The sequence below is a fragment of the Calidris pugnax genome, unplaced genomic scaffold (genome assembly GCF_001431845.1).
Source record: "Calidris pugnax isolate Ruff unplaced genomic scaffold, ASM143184v1 scaffold25, whole genome shotgun sequence".
NCBI classification, from domain to species: Eukaryota; Metazoa; Chordata; class Aves; order Charadriiformes; family Scolopacidae; genus Calidris; species Calidris pugnax.
Genome location: NW_015090805.1, coordinates 444,026 through 462,252, shown reverse-complemented (window position 1 = coordinate 462,252; position 18,227 = coordinate 444,026). Strand labels below are relative to the sequence as shown.

Below are 18,227 nucleotides of genomic sequence, written 5' to 3'. Positions count from 1 at the left end.
TTCTTCAAAGCCCATACACATTTCCCTACTTGATACACTGCCAATGAGCAGATTCCTTTAGGCGCAGTATAGGAATCTAGGACTGTATTTCCTCATCACACCTCTACCAGTCTTCAACCCGTACCATGTATCTACGGCACTTTCGCAGATCAGTTTGTGGCGTCACTGTCTCACAGGGAATTCACCAGTTCCCCGTGTCATTTCAACACTTTACATCTTGGCTCTAAATCACGTTCTTCTAGATGAGGAAATACTTTTGTTTAGCTTCAAGATAGATTGGAAGCATCTGAACCTATTCCTTCTGCTGTATCCCCTTGGATATTCCAATACTTAGCCTCATTCTGGACTACTTACACCTCAGTCCTATAGCCTAGCTTTTAGAAAACTAATTCAAAACTAACTGGAGGGAAGAAGGGGCAAACTTTCTGGAAGGAGGGAAGAGGCCAGGCACTGCTATTTTCCCCACAGAATTGCAAATGCTTGTTTTCAATGAGGCTGCCTAGCAGCAATCGACAGGCAAGATGTCCAAATTAAAGCTCAACTACAAGGCTAAGCTCAGAGACACAGCTGTGAGATGAGGCCCTTAATATTAAGTGGCTGAGGAATCAAGTCTGAGTGCAAGTTCAATAAATTATGCTGTTGCAGCCAAACTTGGTACCCTTAGGGAAAACGGTTAGAAGGTGGTCTCCTCATCTGTCCCAGCTCGACTTTATTAGCTTCTCTAAAACACCTGTACAAGTATCTAACACTACAGAGCACCCCTTATTTTAAGGCTGCTACAGCTACAGCCCTAAGCCTAGCTGCCATTTCTAAGCACACTGATGCGTACCACACTAGATTCACCTGCTTCCAGAGTGGCATGTGAATGAGACTACTTGGGCTACAGATCTTGGAAACCAGAAGAGTGACGCTTCACAAATGAGTAGACTGTGCAGTTCAACTTTTTTATTTTAATAAAATCAAGAATATGCACAGCACATGCAGTGCTAGCATCTAAACTAATACAATAAGCAATTCTAAACCTACAGTGACTTGAAGTTCAATTTTCACATTCAGCAAGTTTAAATCCATTCTTGCATATTGTTTTGAATCCTTGTATCTGAACTGAAAAATATTGCTGGCTGATAAAACTTGCTAAAATGCACAAGTCACTGATTATGCCAATACAACAAAGATAACCACATGTTTGAGGATTGCAATGTGCCAGACATTCACTGAAAAAAAAAACACACAACTAAACAAAACTCACGCAACAAACATCTGAGAATCTGGACACTTCACATCAGTGTTTAGAAGTGTTTCATTAATATCTTAAGACAAGTGTATCAAAACCTTGGCATGTTTAATTTTAAGTTGCCAATTTTTGTTTTACTATCAGAAAGTTATTATGGCTACACTGCCAATGCCGGGTCTGCTTAATTTGACTTAAGAGTTTAATATGACTTAAACATTAAAAGCTCACACTACCCCGAAATATATAATTTCACGCATACGGTGACATTCAACATTCAAGTGCCAGTGTTTTTGTACTGTCTTTTGGTCAAGTTTCTTTAAACTTTCAAAGAATCACTTTTAGGCTTACAAAAATAAATATTTGTCAAAAATGTTCAATAAATATTACACAAAACTAGCAGCAAAAAGTATCTAGAAATCTGTCGTGTGCAAATAGTTTTCTTCCCAGCTATCATTCCCGTGGTCCCAAATAAGTTTTAGAATCTATTACCTTCTCCTTAAACAAGCTGCGTTCAATCTCCAAGAGACAAAATAAGATTGGAAGTTAAGGACACGCACACAAGACATATATAAAATTCTCTGAATGTGCAATAAAAGAAGTATTTTGTAAAAAGTTATGGGCAAAATGTACAAGGGCCTAAACCTAGACTTGAAATAGCACCATAACAAATGACCTCAATACTGTCAAGTGCACCTACTTAATAAAAGTTTTAGAACAAGGCACAATACACTTGAAAAAATCTATTGCACTTTAGGAGATTTTTGCCATTTTCCTATGCCACTGTAGATTAGTTGTTAACTGCTCTGGCCACAGAGTTAGCACAGAAATTCCAAGTGGCAGAGGCATTTTTCTGGTGGACAATACTTATCTTTGGCCAGATTTAGCATAAACAGACTATAAATACAATGGAAACCTATGCAACTAAAACTGACTAAAACTGCACTTTAACAGCAGAATTGAAACCTTGTGCAGTTTATGTACATTTCCAACCTCTGTGATCTCAGGTTTGTTTGTTACTCTTCTGGAGCCATTTTACAAAGTCTACAGTAAGCCAGTTTAACATCTCCACGCAGCTTGAACAGAGTAATGTGAATCTGCATTAAAATAAAGCCTGCTGCATAATTCTTCCTGTTCATACCCTCTTGACCAAAAAACATCAACACTAGCATGCGTTATTAGACCAAAAATTCAGTCAGGCCCTTAAGGAGGACCAATCACTGCCATGGTCAGCCATTCTACCATTTCAATTTCATATGGCAGGCATTTTAAAAAGTCTAAATAGATGAATTCTCCTAAAAACTATTTCAAGTTATCAGACCTTTAAACGTTCCCTGTAATGTTCTGCCCACGTTTGGCTAGCTCACATTGATGATCTGCCTAAATATTGAAAAAGGAATTGCTGTATTTACTTGCATTAACTTCAAAAACAGTGCTTTTAATGTATGCATGTATCCATACATCATCTCATCATGACTGGAATGGCTTATTAAAGGCTATCAGGTTCTAAGTACCTATCCAGGATAGAGTGAGCAAATCAGAACTTTAACTTAGTACAGTTTTGCCACATTAGAAACTAATTGCATTGATATGCTTCAAGATGTTTTATTTTTCAAATCTGCAAATACCAAAAGCCCTAATGCAGGCTACCGCATAAGTTTTTCTTTGTAATATTATGGATGAATCAGTGATTCCTGTTTAAGTTGTATCACACCTGTGTGCCAAGGTTTGATTTTAGCCCAAGTTCAGTAATTTTTATTTTGTCAAAACAATTGATATCTTGAGCATTACTGAGCCAACAGGACATCAAAATAAAAGTTGTCTAAAGTTAAAGGCACAGTACATTAACAAACAAATGATCCTCAGTCACAAAATCATAAATGCAGTTCCTGGGTGGGGATGGGTGGGAGGGGAGTTAATCCTGACTACAGCAATAGAGTCTTCAAAACCACCTTCAAGATAGGGCTACTTGTTCCTTTGTTTCCATCTTGTGACCTTGAGCTCCCTTAAAAAAAATTTCAGTGGAGAATCACAGCTGGTAATGTACTGCGAGTTCTTGAAGCTACACAAGGTATAGTCTGGCTAAGTTACATGTGGTTTCCATATTAGCTTGTTTGGTAGGTATCTGCTGCAAGCAGATTCAGTTGCCCCACCAGTCAACCCCCTGGGAGTTATAGTTTCCTCCATATCCATCACTGTTGTAGAAGCCTCCATAACCACCACCTACGAAAGGCAAGAGAAAGTGATGCTTATTAACCCACTGAAGACTTGAGCCTTTATAACAAGAAAACAGCCCAGGGCACAGACAGAATGCCTGTTGTCTATTAAAGGAAACCCACCCAGAAGTACTGTCAAATGCACACATTAACTAAAACGTTGGAAAAGACAGATAGTACTGAACTTATCAAAGACAGGTAACTTGCACTAGCCTAGATCCAAGAAGGATGTCGAGACATAGCAAAACAAGCACCAGCTGACCTCATATTTAAATAACACATACAGAAGTTTATTACTGCAGCAAGCATTTTAGATCCTGTTTTGTATTTGCCAGCACTGCTTGCCCAGTTTTTCTTACCTCCAAATCCTCTGCTGCCACTCCCTCCACTGCGGCTGCTGGTTGATCGACTGCTACTAAAGCTACTGCTGCCAGAACCACTACTTGTTCGATAGTCTCTGGCGCCAAATCCTCCACTGAACCTACTGCTGTATAAAGGAAGAAAACAAACACTTGATTAACATCAGTGGTATCTTCTTAAGCACTGCAGACACAGAGTACTAAGTTTCTTCAACTTTGGTTACCAACTACAGCTGGTCAACAACCAGTGTCGAGTTTACTGTACTTTATAATCATCCCAATGCTGCCTGGAAAGGGCATTCAAGATAACACAGAAAAATTTACTACTATTCAAGCAGCGTCATGTTGAACTTGCCATATTTACACAAAGAATTACTTTCTCAGGTCCTAGTAAGATTTGGTTCCACGCAATCTCTGTTCCACAGAATTTCCAAATCTATTCTTAGTGTTCAAGTGATGCACTTTCGCATTACAGAAAAGGACAACCACTTTACAGGCATACTTCTGAAGAAAAAGCCAAACAACTAGAATTCATATGGTCCTATCATGTTAGCTATGCTAAGAGGAAGGGCTGCTTCTCCCACCCCTTTAAGCTATTAAACATGGCTTTGTATTTTAGGTTTCCACAGCAAAACTATTTTACAAGTGGCCTCACACCTGCAGTCCAACTCTCTGCACTTTCCTGGTTTTTGTCAGGAGGCGTGCATTACCCTCCCCTAAACATTGAAATAGCTGCTGAAGGTACATCTCTGGCACATGCAGGTATGCATTTACAGTAAGTGTTTTGTAAATGCTTTCAGAGAGTTCTAAAGCTATTTTTGCTACATGACATTCTGCTTCAGCTTTATCTAGTTGCCTGCTTAAAAGGAGAAAAGCCTTATGGGTTAATTGCCATATGGTAAAATAGAGCAAAACCAGATATTAAAGCTGTCGCATTCTGATGCCCCCAATTCACAGTTTATTCTGCATTGGTTTGTCCTTCTATTTTTAGACTGAAAACAAGTCACTGAATTGCCTCCCACAATAGATTAAGTAGACCTTTAGCCAAAGTTGTGACCATTACCTCTTAGATCGCCCACGGCTGCCACCTCCTTTGTGATGCTGTTCATAAGCCATGTTTTCCAGCCAAGATGGTACTTCTTGCTTTGCCTCAACAAGAAGATCAAGCAAGTCCTTGGTGATGTTTATGTTCCTCTCATTGAAGAATGAGGTGGCAAGACCTAAAGTGAACATTCAGTTTTAGCCCCACACAAAGCAAATACACACTACAGCACTTAAACTCATTCCATATTCCACTTGCAGCTATGACAAGTACAAGATCAGATTCCTTGTAGCCAGGCTCAAGAACACTAGAACTACCTGACGAGAAAGCTATTTAAAGACAATTATTCCACCACAGCTAGTCAGAAAAACCCTGGTTATTTACTGACAGACACAGAAGATACCAAGGTTACACGTGGTATCAGAGCAACAAAAGCACTAGGCTAAAGAACTGGCCACCTTCCACACTGGCTGGACAGCAGTGACCAGCTTCTGCTCAGAGAGGGCACCACACAACCTTCTCAAATACTTGGTTGCAATTTGCTCCTTGGCCAATACTGCTGCACCCATCAACTCAGGTATGAAGTACTGGCTGTGAAAATCCTAGATCATACGTACCAAGGTTTCCTACACGGCCTGTACGACCAATACGATGTACATACTCTTCAATGTCACTTGGCAAGTCAAAGTTTATGACATGCTTTACGTTTGAGATATCCAGTCCTCTTGCTGCTACCTAATGGTTAAAGGATTAAATCAAATCTTAGTAAAATTTTACAGACCAAGTAATATGCTTAGTGGCTCTAACTTCATAGATTTCACTTACTGCTGTGGCAACAAGAATTGGGCTCTTGCCCGAACGGAACTGGTGCAGTGCTTCCTCTCTGTCTCTTTGAGAGCGATCTCCATGTATACTTGTACAGGCATATCCTTCATGGTACAAGAAGTCTTCAAGAGCATCTGCACCCTTTTTAGTTTCCACGAACACCAGAGTCAAAGAATCCTTGCCTAATAATAATTGAAGTACAGGTTAGCAGAAGAAAAGCTGCATAGACCAATACCTGACTATACCCACCTGGTGAAAAAAGGCACAGTTCTGTTCTCATTTATTCTAAACTGAGACCCCCCTTCCCCATTTTATCTTAACAAGAGTTTACATCAACTTAAGTGACATTTAGTCAGTAGAATACATTCACTGCATATTAAGGAAACACCTACTGTTCACCTACTCAATAGAAGTTCTTACTACTCAAGTCATTAGATTATCTGAATTTTGCCTTATTTTCGTATCTGAAAACTTGTCTTTACCTGTGGCATTTAGCAGGTCAAGCAGAAATGATCGTTTGTCTGACTCTTCCACCCATACTACTTTCTGTGTGATATTCTCAGATGTAGAACCTACTCTGCCAACAGCCAGAAAGATATACTCATCCAGGAAGTCACGAGCAAGCATCTAAAAAACAAAAGAAAGAAGTCAAAATGGCATATTTTTTTTTGCATTTGTGGAAGGGGAATTTGGGCCTATGAACCCTTACAACATTTGAATTTTTTGAAGTACCTGGATTTCCTTGGGGAAAGTAGCACTGAACATCATGGTATGACGAACCCCTTTTGGTGGCATAGTATCTTGCTCAACAATTCGACGAATTTGAGGTTCAAACCCCATATCAAGCATTCTGTCAGCTTCATCAAGCACCAGGTACCTAAACAGTAGTAAGAAAGGTCATTCTTCAGAACTTTTTTTTCTTAGAGCTGTAACCCAGCACAGACACTGGACTACAAATTCTCACAAGAGTCTTACACAGTCTGAAAGCTAGAACTTAAGTGTCATTAACTCTAGCTCTCACATCATTATGTCCATGTCTATGGACAAGAACATTTTACTTACTTGCAGAAATCAAGTCCAATCTTTCCCCTCTCCATCATATCAACCAGTCGTCCTGGTGTTGCTACAAGCAAGTGACATCCACGTTCTAAGTCACGTATCTGCTGGCCAATGTCTGCACCACCGTATACAACACAGGGACGAACTCTGGAACGGTATGCAAACTATAAAACAAAGTAAATTAGCTCAAAGAAAAACTATACCTAAGCTATTTTATAATGATGAGCTCTTCGATATACCTTTCTGGCTTCCTCATAGATCTGCACAGCCAGTTCTCTAGTGGGAGCCAAGACCAGTGAGATTGGATATTGCTTACGGCGCCCATACCTTCCATTCTCCTAAAGGAAAAAAAAAAACCAAACTTGAAACGAGCACCCCAGATACAGAGGTAATTATAAACAGCTGCTACAGGCAATAATGACAACAGGTCACCCAGTCTGTTTTAAAGAAAAATCATGACTGAAAGCCAACTTGTTTCAAGCACTGCATCTGAAGACTCTGCCCTACTACAGTACCCAAGATTCAGCTGTTGGTTAATATGTTAACAGCAACACAGCTGCACAAGCTTGGTCTCTATCACCTGCACTGTCATTCATAACTTGAGCAGCAGAAAAACAGTAATAAAACCTGTTACTTCATATCCTAAAGTCACTACAACAGCCACGTGTGACTAAGTTTTTTGTGGCAAGGGAAGCATCTTTAAAGCTTATGCAAGAATAAAAACTCTAGGCAAAACATGATTTATGAGACAGCTGCACATATCAACCTTTTAGGAAAAAAAATGTTCCACAGCTATTTTTCAAGGGAAACAGCTGAAGCCTTGTAAAAGTTGAGAAGCTTGCCTATTATATCCAAAATATGAAATTTAAGCCCAGCTATTGTGTTCAGTAGGAGACATCAGCATATGGAGCAAAAATACATGTTGGTCATAGGTTTTCCAGGACTGAATATTTAAATACTTGCCTTCATAGCTCTCAAGGCATCACCAGGGCCATCTGCATAGATCTGACTCAGTATCGGTAGAAGAAATGCAGCTGTTTTCCCAGACCCTATTAAGACACAGTTTGGTGTTATTAGCATTTATTTTCAAAGTTCCTGTACTGTCAACTACAGCACTGATCCTGTATCACAAACATATTCCTCAGTAACATCTGCACTAGCTACCTATGCCACTGGAGAACACTCCTTCAGCTGTAGAGGTTCTCTACAAGACTTACCACTCAGCACCACAAAACCTCAAAGTGAGTATGTTTAAAGCCCTGAACGTTTCTCCAGACAGTAAATCCAGTTAGTCACATCTAAAGCAGTTTCAAGACTCTAAAGCTAACTAATTTCCAACACCACAGGTATTTCAGTATACTCTGAAAAGGAAGTTGTACTATGGTTGTACTACTTTACAGACCTCCTGCTTACAGCTTGAGAAATAACAGACCCTCCCCCTAAGTAGGAGTAGTAAAGAGTTACTAACTTACCTGTCTGAGCACAGGCCATCAAGTCTCTCTTTTCTTTAATAATAGGTATTGCATGTTTCTGGACTGGAGTAGGACGGGTGTAGCGTGTGAGCTCAATGTTTCCCATAATAATTTCTCCCATGTCAACATCACTGAACTGTAAGATATTTAAAATAACAAAAAGGTGGATGCTTCCCTTCAGTCACCATGGAACAGATCATTCAGTTTAAGAATTTTTAAAGTAGCTTTTGTTTCACCTCTACCTATAGAATGAACTTGCCTTTTAAGTTTACAGATACTCAGGAGTTAGTTACTGGGAGTCTAGTATCAACTTAGTCTAGTCATGTAAGTGAGCCTTAAAAATCCAGCCAAACTTGAAGTTCAGACTACACTAGCATACTACACTTAGCACGACACAATGCCTATGCTTAAGCAGTTGCTTCAAGTCAGCACCTCCAAGCACTTTTATTTCTTCACGTGTTTAAAGACGAGTCACATAGTTACAAGAGCTACAAGTGTTAACAAGTTTACACAACTTCTCCCGTGTCTTAGTTCTCATATGCAACTTTCCTCCCTAAACTTAAAACAGCACGACATCAAGTTTCAATTCCAAACAGTCAGTATTAGATACGTTAACAAAACAGATTTTAAAAAAAAAAAATACTCACACTTTCAATATGTGGAGGACAGTTGCTGCCTGTTGCTTCAACAGGAATGTCATCGTATTTCTCAAAGTTAATGCCAGTATTGCTTCCTGAAAAGAGCTCTCTAAAAACAGAAAAGAAAGTTTTTTACTTGCTAGACCTATCAACTGAACCTGTCATATGAATTTACACTGTTCCATTACTTACTGTTCCAGGCGTTCGCTTGGGGGAAGAGGCTTTGACCAGTCATCTTCATCTGATTTGTCACACCAGCGGCTATTCCCACCACGGTCAAATCTACCAAAGCCACTCCTGTCATAGTCACCACCTCTTCCACGCTCTTCGTATCTAAATACAGAAAGAATGTCAGGCCACCATGCCTAGGCAACAGGACGTTTTGACATGCAAAAAAAAAATTAAAGCTGTAATGATCTAGTAGCGTATGCTCCATGTACAAAACTGTAGAACAATTCAGCATCATCATATTATCTGTACTTGCTTCTTGCTACTTGCTTCTACTAACTGAAGAGTTTAGTCCCAGCCACGCATCATCATATTATCTGTACTTGCTTCTTGACCTACCAACTGAAGAGTTTAGTCCCAGCCATCAGACTAGGTCATGTTAGTCTGTCTCAGACAGAAGAGTTTGTCAGGATTTCACAGCTCAGTTTAGCTTAACACACCAAATCTTGTTATCAAAATTTTTGGTTGGTTAAGTGTAACAAATGTAGAAGAACCAGTCATCTGCCAGTAGAGCTGCAGCTGAAGTTGCTCAGTCTTTGCCTTTTCTGGTAAGGACCTCCACTTAAACCTCTTAGGAGGCATTGTCTGGTACTCCCCCCCACCTTTCTCTGTGCCTCATTTTACATAGGTCTCCCACATCCAGACAAAACCCTCAAATGCTGCAATTTCTTCCTTTATTCCCCCACCACATGTGACATGTCACAGTATTGTATAAAAAGGGAGCTCACCTGCATTACTGACTTGGAAAGAAGGTGTAAAAAGTCCTTACCTCAACTGTTTAGTTTTTGGTCTGGTAAATCATGTTTGAGAAAAGCCTGGACACAGGACTAGCGTCAGCTTTACTAGTCGATAAAGGTCACTCTCACCACACTTGTGCATACAACGCATGATGTGTGTAAGACTGATCAAGTAAGGCAGAGAACCTGCAAGAGTCTCACCCAGTTTTATTAACTACACTTTTTAAACAAAGAAAAAAATACTGAAATATTAAAAAATAGAAATCCATTCTGATGTATTTTATGTGCTCCCAACAGCTCTTCGTGATTTTTCTGGAAGTAGCCACCATCTAGCACTTTTTTGTGAAATGGTTAGGTCAGCAAGCCATTATAACTGCAGTGAGTGGCTGGTGGTCAACTACAGGGCACATTTTTCAACACATGCAAGTTCCCCATCCTTGAACTCATGTAGCTTTAAAAGCAAAGTGCTCTTCTCTCCTCCCACCTTATCCTGTTGTTCATACCTACAACTCTAATTTTAACACCAAGATTACAGGTACACTACTAGAACTGAAACAGACTTTGTATGCACTACCCAGACAAATCAGTACTTGCCTTCCTCCTCTTGATCCATTTCCGCGGTCAAAGAAGCTTGATTTTGCTCCACGATCAGACCGTGCACCAAAGCTGCTGTATGCATCCTTGTCTCTGCTAGAACTCCAGCCACCACTATCAAAACCTAGTAGAGAAAGATATTTTAGCCATATATTACATGGTCTAAGCTTTTACAAGAAAAAAAAAAAAAACTAAGGTCTGTCCAGTAAGTCTTCACTGGAAGGTCTACAGGATTGAAAGGTGAGCAGTCCTTCAAGAATGGAAGATGCAGAGATGACTTATTCAAATAGATAATAAGATGCTTACTCCCTATGAGAACTTCCCAAAACCCCTCCACTCATGTACAAGCACATTACTTTGTAAAACACTGCACTTAATGATAATATTTAAGTTGCCTACTTTGGATAGACAAGTATCAGAAGAAACATTAAGACATTAAGTCTTGCCAAGCCTACATTATCTTTCTAACTTCAACACAAATCCTTGATGCATTTCATTTTTGTGAAGTTCCCAAGGCCTATGGTAGAGATCAATAAACAGTATTAGCCCTTGCACTAGAAATTCATATGGAAGTTCGAATGTTTTGTCATACAAGTACACAGGAGCCATGTCATCTACGACCATGCAAAAATAAGGAATATGCAGTTCTTAATTACCCCACTGAATTTTTCCATAGCATTTTTAAACCCACTTATAGTAGATGCCTACTTTGAAGCTTTAACTCAAAGAAAAAGGACCAAGTAGCATAGAAAGTACATCAGCTTGCCAATACCATGAAGTAAAAAGCCTCAGTTTCATTCAGCTACCAGAAATTGGGAGGTAGGCAGAAGAGTAGAAGATTAAACAGTGCTTTGGTACTACAATGCTCTGGAACAGACCAAGGACTTAAAAATTCTGATTCAGAGTTCCAACCTTCGCAAGTTTGAAAACATGACCCAACCTGAGTCTCAGCTACGCAATTCTGGCAGAGAATAAGTAAAATAATTAAAAAGATAAACATATAATGTCACTCCTATTAGTTGGCATGCTTTTGCCAGCTCAACAGCACAAAACCAGTCAACACCTACACACCAGACAATAAATGCCACCAAGAAACAAAATTATTCCAAAGAAAGGGGTTGTTCTAGGCCCTCTGGCTCCAAAAAAGCTTTGCTATGACAACTATCACACCTCCTTAAATGTTTTCTGAAAGTGTCATTCCCCTTCCTCCCTACTTTTTCTGAAGGAAGAAATTCTACTCCCCAGAATCTAGACGTGCACTAGTCCCAAGAGAACTTCAAAATTCGCATGACAACTGTAACTCACTTGACCTGGCTAATTGAAGCAGACAGCAAAACAACCCACACATGAAGTTTATTAACACACAAGACCATGGAATGCTTCAAGACCCCCCTAGTCCATTAAGAAATAACTTTGGTCCTTAAGGCCAAGATAACTTCACATCGAGAGACTGCTGACAGATCAGGAATACCATGTCAACTTCATTAACACGAGAAAGTTATTTGTAGCTTGTTTAGACGGCTTCTAAATCCAGATTTTAGTATGAGTAACTTTCAAACCACACTAAGAATGTTGGGGTATGTCATCCTTCCAGGAGATCTAACAGTAGTGGTACCGACAGAGCTATCTTCAAGAAGATATCCATGTGGTTTCTCAGTAGTAGAAAAAAAAAAATGGGCTCTGTACTACATTAAGACCTTCTACTGAGTATGAAAAGTTCCAGAAAGGAATCAAAATTTTATACTCTAGCATACAAAGTAAGCCTATTCATCTAGCTTGTTATTACACTAGTTTCTGCAGCTGGTATTGTGCCATATTTTTCTTTGAGGTACTGCAGCAACTTCTAGACCAAGTCTTTAACAAATACATGTATACATATACACACACACCTGCTTGACAATCAACACTATTAATTCCACTTTAAGTTTGGTATTCCTCGTTTGATTTTACTTGTGGATCAGCATAAAACTAGAGATCCAGGCCATACAAGTAACCAGCTAGCAGAAGACATCATCACACCTTAGAACACCACACAGCAAATTAAAATCAAAAGCACTGAAGAGAACAATCACAAGACCATGCAAGAATTATCAGGAAATTCCTTAAAACATCAGGGTTTGTTTTGTTTTGGGGTTGTTTGCTTGTTTTTGTTTTGTTTTCTAAGTTAAAACCTGTATAGATTCCATCCAGCACATATTTCTCAAAGGGGTTTGGAGTTCAGCAAGTTAATTAACTTCCAGAACAATTTTGTAGTTCTTGCACCTATGAAGAGTGACAGAATTGTCAATGCTTCCCCTCAATTAGCATCTTAATTCACATTTTATAATGCTCTATCACCAATCATTGTCAGCTTATTTGGAATGCTGCCACATGCACCAGCAATCATCAGCTTCTTAAAGATGGGAAAAATAGTTAGAATCATAGAATCCTTTAGGTTGGAGAAAGGCCCTTTAAGTAAATTCTAACATCTACTCCTTGATCTAGTACAGATCAGACTGGACTTCAAGTATCCAAGACCAACTTCCAGGAACTTTTAACAAGAAAGTGACACTACAGCAAGCTTTGGTGTTATGAATTCAAGCTCACAGAAGCAAGACACTTCAGACTAGGCAACCCTGCATACTGAGCTCCGTATACCACAGCTTCTACAGCTGAAAAACAGAACTGCCATTAGGTAACCTAAGGACATATTTTTTATGCATGCTCTTATCTCCTGCAGTTCTGTTCTCTCTTGTTCCCACGTACTAAGCCCACCGAGTAGTACTGCAATAGGGATGGATCTGCAAGTGTATGGAAAGAGTAAGCTGAAGAAAGGACTGTAGAAGAAGTTTTAAAAAAGAAATACTCTAGATCTCTCAGCATGCATGTCAATACCTACTGAAATCACCTACTGAACAGGTGCTCACCTCTTAAGTCCACTGCCTTAAGCAACTTCCTACTTAGCTGTGCAACTTTAATAGCTTCTATTTTTTATTACTATATTGTCACCAGCTACAAAGCTAAGTGAAAATCCCAAGATAGAAAGTACACACTATTGGCTTGTAGAGCATGTCTAAGGGTACACCATGCAAGAGAAAATTCTTTTTTAAAGTTTTTTGAACCCATATTAGTTAACTAACACTTTCACGTAAGTCTTTACAGTCATGGTACATGAGCAAGACAATTCTACTGAATTGTCAGGTTGCTACACTTGTAAGGCTGCATCAAGAGAGTTTTGTTACATGGTCAAATACCCCTATTATCCAATGTCTCCTTTGCCTGTTGCTTCCCAATGTCTACACTTCGAAAAATCTGTTGCTAAAGATTCCAAGGAGCAACCAATATACAGAACAGCTTCTACACAGCCAAAGAAGCAATCGTTAATTTAGTTGTAATTAACAGAAGCAAACATTACTTTTATGAAAATACAGCCATTTAACAGACTTCAAATCATTCTCTAAAACAGCTCAGTTTTACATCACTGTGCTGATGATATCCACTTTGCTTCCCAGCAGGGGGCCTGAAGTGGAACCACCCCTCTTCAATTTAGTCATCATGAAGCTTGTCACAGGGTGCCATGAGGAGTCTGGTGACACAGCACTCAAACCCAGTTAAAGGAAGTTTTGAAACATTAGGCCTAACAAAGAGCAGCCAACATTCAACAAGCCATGTGTTAAACTGCAGTTTCATGACTTGTTTACCTTTTTGCAAGGTGAAGCTTGTAGCCATCAGAAAAGCCACACATGATGACATGTACATTGCAATGTTTGAACTCTGATCTTGCAAAGAAAAGACAACAGTGACAGTCCTATACATAACAGGTCATGATATGAAATCAAGGCTAAGACTCAAGTATCCCTCCGTATCCCATATCCCTAAAGTTTATACTGGAGTTTGGTACAAATTACTTTATGGATTATCTTCCATACCAAGGAAATCTACTGATACACACCTAATGTCCACAAGCCAACTTAAAAGTTGTTTCCTGCTTTTGAGAAACCCACACATTCTTCTTAGGGTTAGTAGGTCAGTTTCTTGAAAGAATGCTCACATTTGAGGTTGATGTGATAAAGAACTTCTAGAGTACTGAGCTACCAACCAGTCCCTCTACTTTCCCAAAAACACTCAGGTCTCCTAACAGGCTGTTTGGTGCTTCAAGCCATGCTTTTTTTAGGTAAAAAAAAAAAACCACACACCCAAAAAATATACTAGCTTGGACATGTGCAAAGTCAAGACAAAAAACAGACAGATGTGTTTCTTCAAATGTCACAATACTGGACTAGAGCATTTTGCATCTAGCCAAATTTAAAATTACAGCTCTGGAAGTAATGTGATAAACATACTTCTGCATATACTTCAATATTCTCCTCCCACCCACTTCTAATGAGTCCTCTTGCAGTATTGAAAAGAGAATCTGTACAAGCCCACTGTTTTAGAAACAGATAAGATTTAAGTCTTCATTAAGTTGTAGCATAGCAGAAAGCATTTTAGTTCCTCCATTCCAGTATTTCTGTAGGTGTTAGAATAAATGTTTCTATCCACACAAATCATTAGACATGATGGTAATGCACACTGCATTATCTGCAATCTTTGTGTGTTAGAATGGTAATTATTTACTCCACTGAGTAACTCTACAAAATTCTTCTTTATCATGCTTTGTTTAGAAAGTCAACTGCAAGATATAAAGGCCATTTCTCAGCAAAAATCCCTTGTGTAAACATATGCCCAACAGTGGTCATGTGTTTCATGCTCCATCATCCCACATTTCCTTCTTAAGTAGTACTCTTACAGGCTTCCATAAAAATTATAGAAAGCTAAACAAGGACATCTCTTAACTGTTTTGTTTCTTATGCTGCCTAGTTAGTAATAAGTTGTGTAGAACATCCGTTTACAAAGTTAAACTCTGCTGCTTGTTCATATTAAACAACTGGTTACTAGAAGTTTCACATCACAGTCACTAGCAGAAAAAACAGCACTCCCAAATTCCGTTAACATTGATACTCGAGATTACAGAGCTAGTCAAGGTAAGATGGGAGACTCCACCTTGCTTCAGTCACAGTTAATTGCTTAATGAGATATGGAAGGTATTTTGCCAGTCAGATACTGAACTTGGAGCTTAGAATATAACCTGATAAAGGAACCAAGAATAGCACACTAAAAGCAGAAGATTAAGTTGCAGTGTTTTGCACAGAATAGTCAAGCAGGCTGCATAATCACCTTAAACAGTACTGTCAAAGACTTTAACAGCCTGTTCCTAGAGATTCAGAAGTAGGCCAAGAACCAGGTACAAGTGTTCCCACTCTATTTCTGATACATACCCTGTTTTGAAGCTTCTCTGTTCCGCAAGTGAGGAGGAATGTATCGGCCTTCTAAAAGGACAGAAAAAAGGTGGTGTTACAAGACTGCAGCATTAGCACTCTTTGAAATACTAGCCTTTCCAACAACAGGTTTTGGTTAGAAAAGAAAAAAACAAACAAACAAACAAAAAAAAACACTATCTGCCTCACAAGCTTTAAGACTTTTTACAGTGTATTTAAACACAAGTCCTTTAACACAGCACTTGGTGTCCTTCTCTTAGAGCACCAATGCAGTCAGGATTAAGTTCTTACATACTCATTTAAGTAGCTGCCTTTTTCTTTTTAAAAACACAGATGGTCTTGCTGTTTTTTTGACCAAGTTATACATGCCTTTTATGGATGTTAGTTACAGGGTCCATGACGAAAGCCTGTCTTCCTAGAACTCATCAAGGCTTAACCTGGTGCCAGATATTTGAGCAGCTTAAGATTTTCACTGTGTCATTTAAGCACTGGCATTCAAAGTATTATTATTACCAGCGTTTTTCCTTCCCCTTATATTCAACCGTCCCTGTCCCTATCAGTTCAGCTTAGATGAAACCAGAAGTCACACGTAATTGCCTCTGAATAGCATTCTTCATTTACAATCCAGAAGCATCTGTCTGCTAATCAACATGAATAGGAACGTACCAGGCACAAAGCTGAATGTAAATTCCTGGAAGATTCCTCTCTCCTTAAAAGTGATTAAGCTTTGCATGTCAGAGAATGCAGTTTCTACTCAATGAATCAGGTTAGTACAGTTAACTACTCTTAACTTTTACCTTCAAACACTGCAACTCTAGCCGGATGTTTTGAGAAGTCACATCATCACACTAATGGGTGGCCTCAGCTGTTTGACTAGAGGCAACAGAAAACCTGGGACAAAACTGAAGCACTAAGTTCCCTCAAGTTAGTTAAATTTTCAAGAAATTTACACATGCTGTATCACTACAGAAGTGCTTCTGCCTAAAGTATATAACATTTTCAAAACAGACATAACTAACAACCTCCTCAGTTTCCCCATCAGCCTCTGTGAATCTTTGCTTCAAAATTACTTTCAGAGCTACAAAATCCTTATCTCTAAAACTCTGTAAGCTTCAAAACTTGCATGTACTTACTGCTCGAAGAGCTTCCTTCGCTCTGAGAGTCTGAAGAATTCAAGTCTAGACCAGAAAACTAGAAAAAATAAAACAAATATCAACATGTTATATAATGAATTTATGCTAAGACACAAAAAGCCCTTTTGCTTATCAAGAGCAAACAGTGTTCTGACGAGTTATTGCTGCAAAGAAATTTGTTTAAAGTGTCAGCTATGTCTCCCGTAAAGAACCACCAAGACCATAATTAATACTCAAGGCTATACCACCCAAGTGTCCTCATATCTACCAATAAACAGGCACCACATGGGCAGCAAGGTCAGAGGAACCGTACACCCACCCAAGCCAAATACCACTGACTTTGTTTCACACACTATACACCAAATGGCTACACAGCCATTTAACTGTCTTTCAGTCTAGTCAAATACATTCCGATTGAGATGAACAACAATTTTTTTTTTCATTTTTCTTTTTAGACCTAGAAACTACAGCCCAAGTAATACCAATTCAGTTGGGTACTTTGCCTGCAGAGACTCAGATATTTCTTTACACTGCATTAACACTACTGAGACATAGTTTTCCTGTTTGAGGCAGCTACTGTTCACAAAACATCAGGTGATTATTCTTCCCCACAATTAGTTTGGCAAATACAATTTCTGGTTTGCTTTTCTAAAGCTGTATTTACAGCCTTCAGTCTACCAGTAAAATCTACCAAAAGGTATTTCAGTTCAGGCAGTATACTACCGGCAAATAACCCAAATGTTTTAGGTCACACTATGGACTCATTTCAGCAGAAAGTAGGGGGCAACTCACAAAGCTTATTACAGCTGTTTTGGCACGACTGGAAACTTATTTGGGAATCACAAGACATTTAAATAAAATTAAATTTACGGAAGACCAATTGCACGGAAGTGTCTTTCACTGTGACCTGAATCAACCGAAAGCAAAGACCCCAATGCACTGTCATTTTAGATGTTTAGTTGCATTTGCTGCCAATTAGGACATTCAGATCCTTGAAAAAATCCTCCCACGGCAGGACACGTATCATCCTCTTTAAAGCTACTACTTAAAAATCCGATCTCTTTGGTTGATCCAAGCATCCACAGGAGAAGGAACTTTTCTTACTTTAAGCGTAAACAAAAACGGGGACTCTCTACGGGGTATAAGCGGCCTCTCCAGGAGCAGCCAACAGCAGCGACACATCAATCTTCTCGCACCGGACCCCCACCGCGGGCGGGGGCAACAATTGCCACAATGGGGATGTGGGAGATGGCGCAGGGAGGGAGCCGGTGGCGGCCGCCATCTCAGTGCGGCGGTGCAGCCGGCACTGCGGGTTGGGATTTTTCGGCGCAGCAGGGAGCAGCCGCAGCCGCCCGGCTAATCCGGCAGCCGGCACCCGTCACGTGCTACCTCGGGG

At 39.5% G+C, this 18,227-nt stretch overlaps 1 protein-coding gene across 2 annotated transcripts in view; it reads right to left on the bottom strand.

Annotated features, from left to right (window-relative positions):
* Positions 1-923: 923 nt before the first annotated feature.
* DDX3X (DEAD (Asp-Glu-Ala-Asp) box helicase 3, X-linked) overlaps positions 924-18,227 on the bottom strand; it is an 18,617-nt gene continuing 1,313 nt past the window's right edge. Inside the window, exons 2-17 of one of the 2 annotated variants that reach the window (XM_014938072.1) lie at positions 16,832-16,889; positions 15,699-15,749; positions 10,402-10,525; positions 9,035-9,175; positions 8,852-8,951; positions 8,205-8,340; positions 7,696-7,781; positions 6,972-7,070; positions 6,736-6,896; positions 6,406-6,550; positions 6,156-6,300; positions 5,674-5,855; positions 5,466-5,583; positions 4,870-5,026; positions 3,807-3,934; positions 924-3,454 (exon numbers count right to left, since the gene is read on the bottom strand). In XM_014938072.1, the coding sequence (XP_014793558.1) occupies positions 3,372-3,454; positions 3,807-3,934; positions 4,870-5,026; positions 5,466-5,583; positions 5,674-5,855; positions 6,156-6,300; positions 6,406-6,550; positions 6,736-6,896; positions 6,972-7,070; positions 7,696-7,781; positions 8,205-8,340; positions 8,852-8,951; positions 9,035-9,175; positions 10,402-10,525; positions 15,699-15,749; positions 16,832-16,889 (1,914 nt within the window). In that variant the 3' untranslated portion in view covers positions 924-3,371. The remainder of the gene's footprint in view (positions 3,455-3,806; positions 3,935-4,869; positions 5,027-5,465; positions 5,584-5,673; positions 5,856-6,155; positions 6,301-6,405; positions 6,551-6,735; positions 6,897-6,971; positions 7,071-7,695; positions 7,782-8,204; positions 8,341-8,851; positions 8,952-9,034; positions 9,176-10,401; positions 10,526-15,698; positions 15,750-16,831; positions 16,890-18,227) is intronic. The other variant, XM_014938073.1, reaches the window with a different exon arrangement.